Below are 4,124 nucleotides of genomic sequence, written 5' to 3'. Positions count from 1 at the left end.
TGCTGAAACAGTCTACCAGGAAGTTATTCTCCAACCTGAGAAGATGATCCTGTGGAATAGAACAGTGGCAGCTTGCCAGGTGAGTGCTTGGTGAAGATGGCTTTTTAATTACCCCTGCAATCTGGGAGCTGGAACTCCTCAGCACAGAGCCTCCTGCATTCAGTGCCAGGCTTGGATTTGAAACAGTGAGGCTTTAAGTCATCAGGGCTCAACCAGGCAATCTGAATGCTCTGGAACTAGCCAGCTGAGCCAGCAGATCTATCCAGAAGCCCAGGGCCAAGCCAGTGAGACACATGGCTGGTAGAGCCCAACTTGTTCTCCCTCCCATGGCTCATTGGAGCTTTCAGCATTTCGGGTGACTGCCATGTTTGGGATCCAAAAGAGACACCTGCTTGTTGTCCAGAGCAACCCACTCATCACCTGCAAGATGGGCCTGTTGATCTGAATTATATCATTGATGCTGAGTCCTCAAAGGCGTATCTCTGGAAAACCTCAGTGGCTTCTTGTTCTGCTGTTAAAGGCTTATTCAGGACCCACAAGCACTTCCTTCCCGATTGCTCGTGTGTGAATCCACAGGCACATTTAAAGGGAGCCTCTCCTGTTATCTTTTTCTTTCAGATCTTACAGCGGATTGAAGACAGCACTATTATCTCATATGATGTTGCTGCTGGGGCTGCAGGTGGTGTAGTGTCACCCAGGTGAGTTTATTCTGTTCCAGTACATTACTGGATCAAGCCCATGAACCTCTTGCTCTAGGCCAATCTGCCTCCCATTGATTTTTCCTGAGGTGTGAAGTACAAAAGCATAGTGTCAAAGAGGGCACATATGAGCTGCCCCGTATATGGATAATGTCCAAGGTGCTATGTACAGGATATAAGAAACCCCTGCCAACTAGCTAGCCCTGCACAGAATAGACCCCCTAGGATCCTGGCACCCAGTGTCTCTCTTAGTCACTAAGCAATCATGAGTCGCACAGGGGCAAATCCTGTTCCACTATGATGGAGGCCCTGGAAAACCTCTAATGCAGAAGGTGATTAGCCCTCCTCCTGCTTGGTGCTTTTTGTGACTTTAAAGGTAAGATTGAAGGTGTGTTACAAAGGTAGGTGCACTGATGGCTTTTTTTCCTCTGGTGTCTCGAGCAGGACGAGGATCATACTTGGTGCCTAAGTCCTAGTACCTGTGATCTGGCTCACTGTGTCTGCAGCTAAGATTTTTTTTTCGTTACACCTTGTCCCAGCGGTTTAGAAAAGTGCTTCTCAGCCAAGGTGCTGTGGTACTGTGGGGTGCCATGAGATCCTTTTAAAGATGCCATGGGATACTGTGCAATATTTGCACCATTAAGCGTGCAAACAGCTACACAAGATTTGCAAGATAAACCTGGAGATTTCAAATAGGAATCCATAGTGTCAAAACCATTTTGCCCTGGTCTGGGCCTTCTGAGTTCTAATCTTCTAGAGCAGAAGAACTACTCCATTATGTTTCTGTAGTTGAGAAATGAGTAAAAGCTAAGAGCGAGCATTTTGTGAGGGGGGCTTTGACTCTAAAAAAGAAATATTAGTTTAGCATGTTGGCCTTTTCAAGTCTACCTAGTGTAAAATTCCCACTAAATTCCTGAGCACGTACCAGTCTGTCTGTTTGCCTAGGGACTTTGTAAATGTGCGTCGGATTGAGAGAAGAAGAGACAGATATGTTTCCTCAGGGATATCTACCACTCACAGTTTGAAGCCTCCACTGCTCAAATATGTCAGGTAAGAGCTCAGTATACTTTTTATCAGATGAGATTTCCATGCCCATAACAAGCGTGCTCCTGCTTGTGGGTGGTGTTACCCCTAGGGCAAACCTGAACATTCTGGAAGTCATTTTATTGGCAGAACTAAGACCACTTCCACTGTCCCTTTTCTTTTTCTGTGTAAAGAGCACTTTGTGCAGAACCACATGGCTTAAACCAAGGGGGTGATGGGTACTTCAGTGGAACGTGGGGAGAACCAGCAGGTCTTAAATCCTGACCAGTTCCACATCCTGTTATGGAATTGGCTGGTGCACAAAGACAGTCGTAACACGTGCGGGGAATAAGCAGCTGAATGTCTTTCAAACGTTTCATGGGCCCTTGTCATGCAACTGTTTATTACTGTGAAATACCCAGGGTGATGAGGAACTGCTGCAAGATGGAGCCTTTTCCAGAGCACTTGCTGTCACTTCCTCATGCCAAACCTAAGTGGCTGCCCATCTCATGATGAGTTAAGCTGTGTTTGAATCTCTCCAAGCAAGGACTCTCTGTTACTGTCAGAGTCTGAGCCTCCGGAGCCTAGTGACCAGCTGCGCTGCTTCTCTCACTGACTTTGTTTTTCCTGATAATCTGATTAAAGTAATTGACATTTAACTTGAGCCTTTATAGCTGCCTCAGTCTATTTGAGAGCTGGGGATTTTGAGGCCTAGAAAATCTTGCTGGCTCCAATACTCTGCAGCCTCAATTTTTGCACTGTTGCTTTTCCCAGAGGTGAGAATGGTCCAGGAGGCTTCATTGTTCTGAAATGTCCCAGCAATCCAAGAGTGTGCACCTTCTTGTGGATACTCAACACAGATCTAAAGGTAAAATGTGTTCCCTGTTGGCACGGGATTGGTGTTTCTGGGCCTGCAAAGGTTCAGATACTTGAAGTAGGAGGTTAGAAAACCTGTTAGCAAGAAGCACTCGCCCCCCACAAGAACTGCAACCTTTCAACTTGACTGTGTGACCAAATCTACTTGCTCTCCTGCCTATTGGCCAGTTCTAGTTAGATCAGAGCAAACCATTTGAGATCTACATAGGCTTAGCAGCTGTTTTCCTAGCTGACTGGTGATACTGTGAACCCCATTTGAGATGCCTTAAAGGGTCCTGATTTTTGTGGAAAGGAGTACTGAGCAGTTACTGGAATTTGAATATATTTAAAGCACTGCTAGTTGGACCCCCTCCCTCTGCCCCAAGAGTACTGTCCTTAAATCTTGGCTACAAATATTGGATCCCTTTGTAAAACAAGGGGGAGTATTTTCGCACTGTTTAGGGCAGCAAAAATAGCCATATATATGAGTCTCCTTTAGACACTTCCCTTGCTTTCATGAGGATGGCAGCTGAATGACTCACTCATGTTGCCAAAGCCTTCAATAAAAATACGGCCTCTTGTTGAATACTTGTGTTGGGAGAAGTTTGTTTGCAAATACATTGCAAAAGGCACTTCAGCCCGGAAGGTGACCCAGATCTAGAGTTTTTGGAGGAGATGCCGTATTGCTGTCAGTTCACACAATAGCATATACAGGAATTGAAAACTGGAGGTCAAGAACCTGGGGGGGCTGCAGAAAGAGGCATGGGGCAAAGCCTCTCAACTTCCCTGAATTGCACTGATGATGTTGACATGGTAACCTAATGCTAAACAGGGAAACACAAAGGCCTTATTCATTCCTTGGTGTGCCCGCCCTCTGAGGTCTTTTCCTACCCCCAGGAAGAAGCTGATGGGCTGTTTTTTGTTGCTCATAACATGATTAAAAAGGGTTTGAAAAGCCTGCGACATCAGCTGCTATACCGGGGAATCAGACCAAGGGAAGAGCTTAGAGCAGCAGAACACTACTCTCTTGATCACTGCCGCTGTTGTGCAAAGCTTCTTGGGTCGGATTTATTTGGGGGGGTTCTTGATGGAAACTGGCTCTGATGTTTGATCAGCTGCTAAAGAAATTGAGAATTTTTCACAGATAAGGAGAATATTCATTTATACCACATGGAATGGAAATGCACAAGGGCTGTATGTGCTACACTTTAGGGCCTTTTCTGGCCATGTGAGGTTTTTAGGAGAATTTCTTAAGTGGGCAGTTAATAGCCTATTATACTCATGCCTTTCTCCATGGCATCTGGTGCTGGCCACTATCAGAGACTGGAATCAGTCTCTGATTCACCCTGGGCCTCTTTAGCATTGAAATGTGTGGTTAACTCCACGCTACGCTTGTTTTGATCAGATATTCCCTTTTTTGACTCCTAAGAAGTGCTGCCAACATCTCTCCCTCTTTCTCTCATACACTCCTATAAGATGACTTCCCATCTCTTACCCACAAAAAACTCTTTCCTTAGTCCCACCCCTCTAGCACACTGTGGAAATCCT

The 4,124-nt window shown here is 45.7% G+C and overlaps 1 protein-coding gene across 1 annotated transcript in view; it reads left to right on the top strand.

Annotated features, from left to right (window-relative positions):
• The window catches only part of STARD3 (StAR related lipid transfer domain containing 3), a 33,582-nt gene that overhangs the window by 27,095 nt on the left and 2,363 nt on the right, over positions 1-4,124 (top strand). The window contains exons 11-14 of the mRNA XM_025202916.1: positions 1-79; positions 619-698; positions 1,644-1,748; positions 2,496-2,589. The exon at positions 1-79 is cut by the window's left edge and continues 2 nt beyond it. Of these exons, the coding sequence (XP_025058701.1) occupies positions 1-79; positions 619-698; positions 1,644-1,748; positions 2,496-2,589 (358 nt within the window). The remainder of the gene's footprint in view (positions 80-618; positions 699-1,643; positions 1,749-2,495; positions 2,590-4,124) is intronic.

Source organism: Alligator sinensis, unplaced genomic scaffold (genome assembly GCF_000455745.1).
Source record: "Alligator sinensis unplaced genomic scaffold, ASM45574v1 scaffold886_1, whole genome shotgun sequence".
NCBI lineage: Eukaryota > Metazoa > Chordata > Crocodylia > Alligatoridae > Alligator > Alligator sinensis.
The sequence above is the reverse complement of the archived record's forward strand: the minus strand, read 5'-3'. Positions and strand labels throughout refer to the sequence as shown.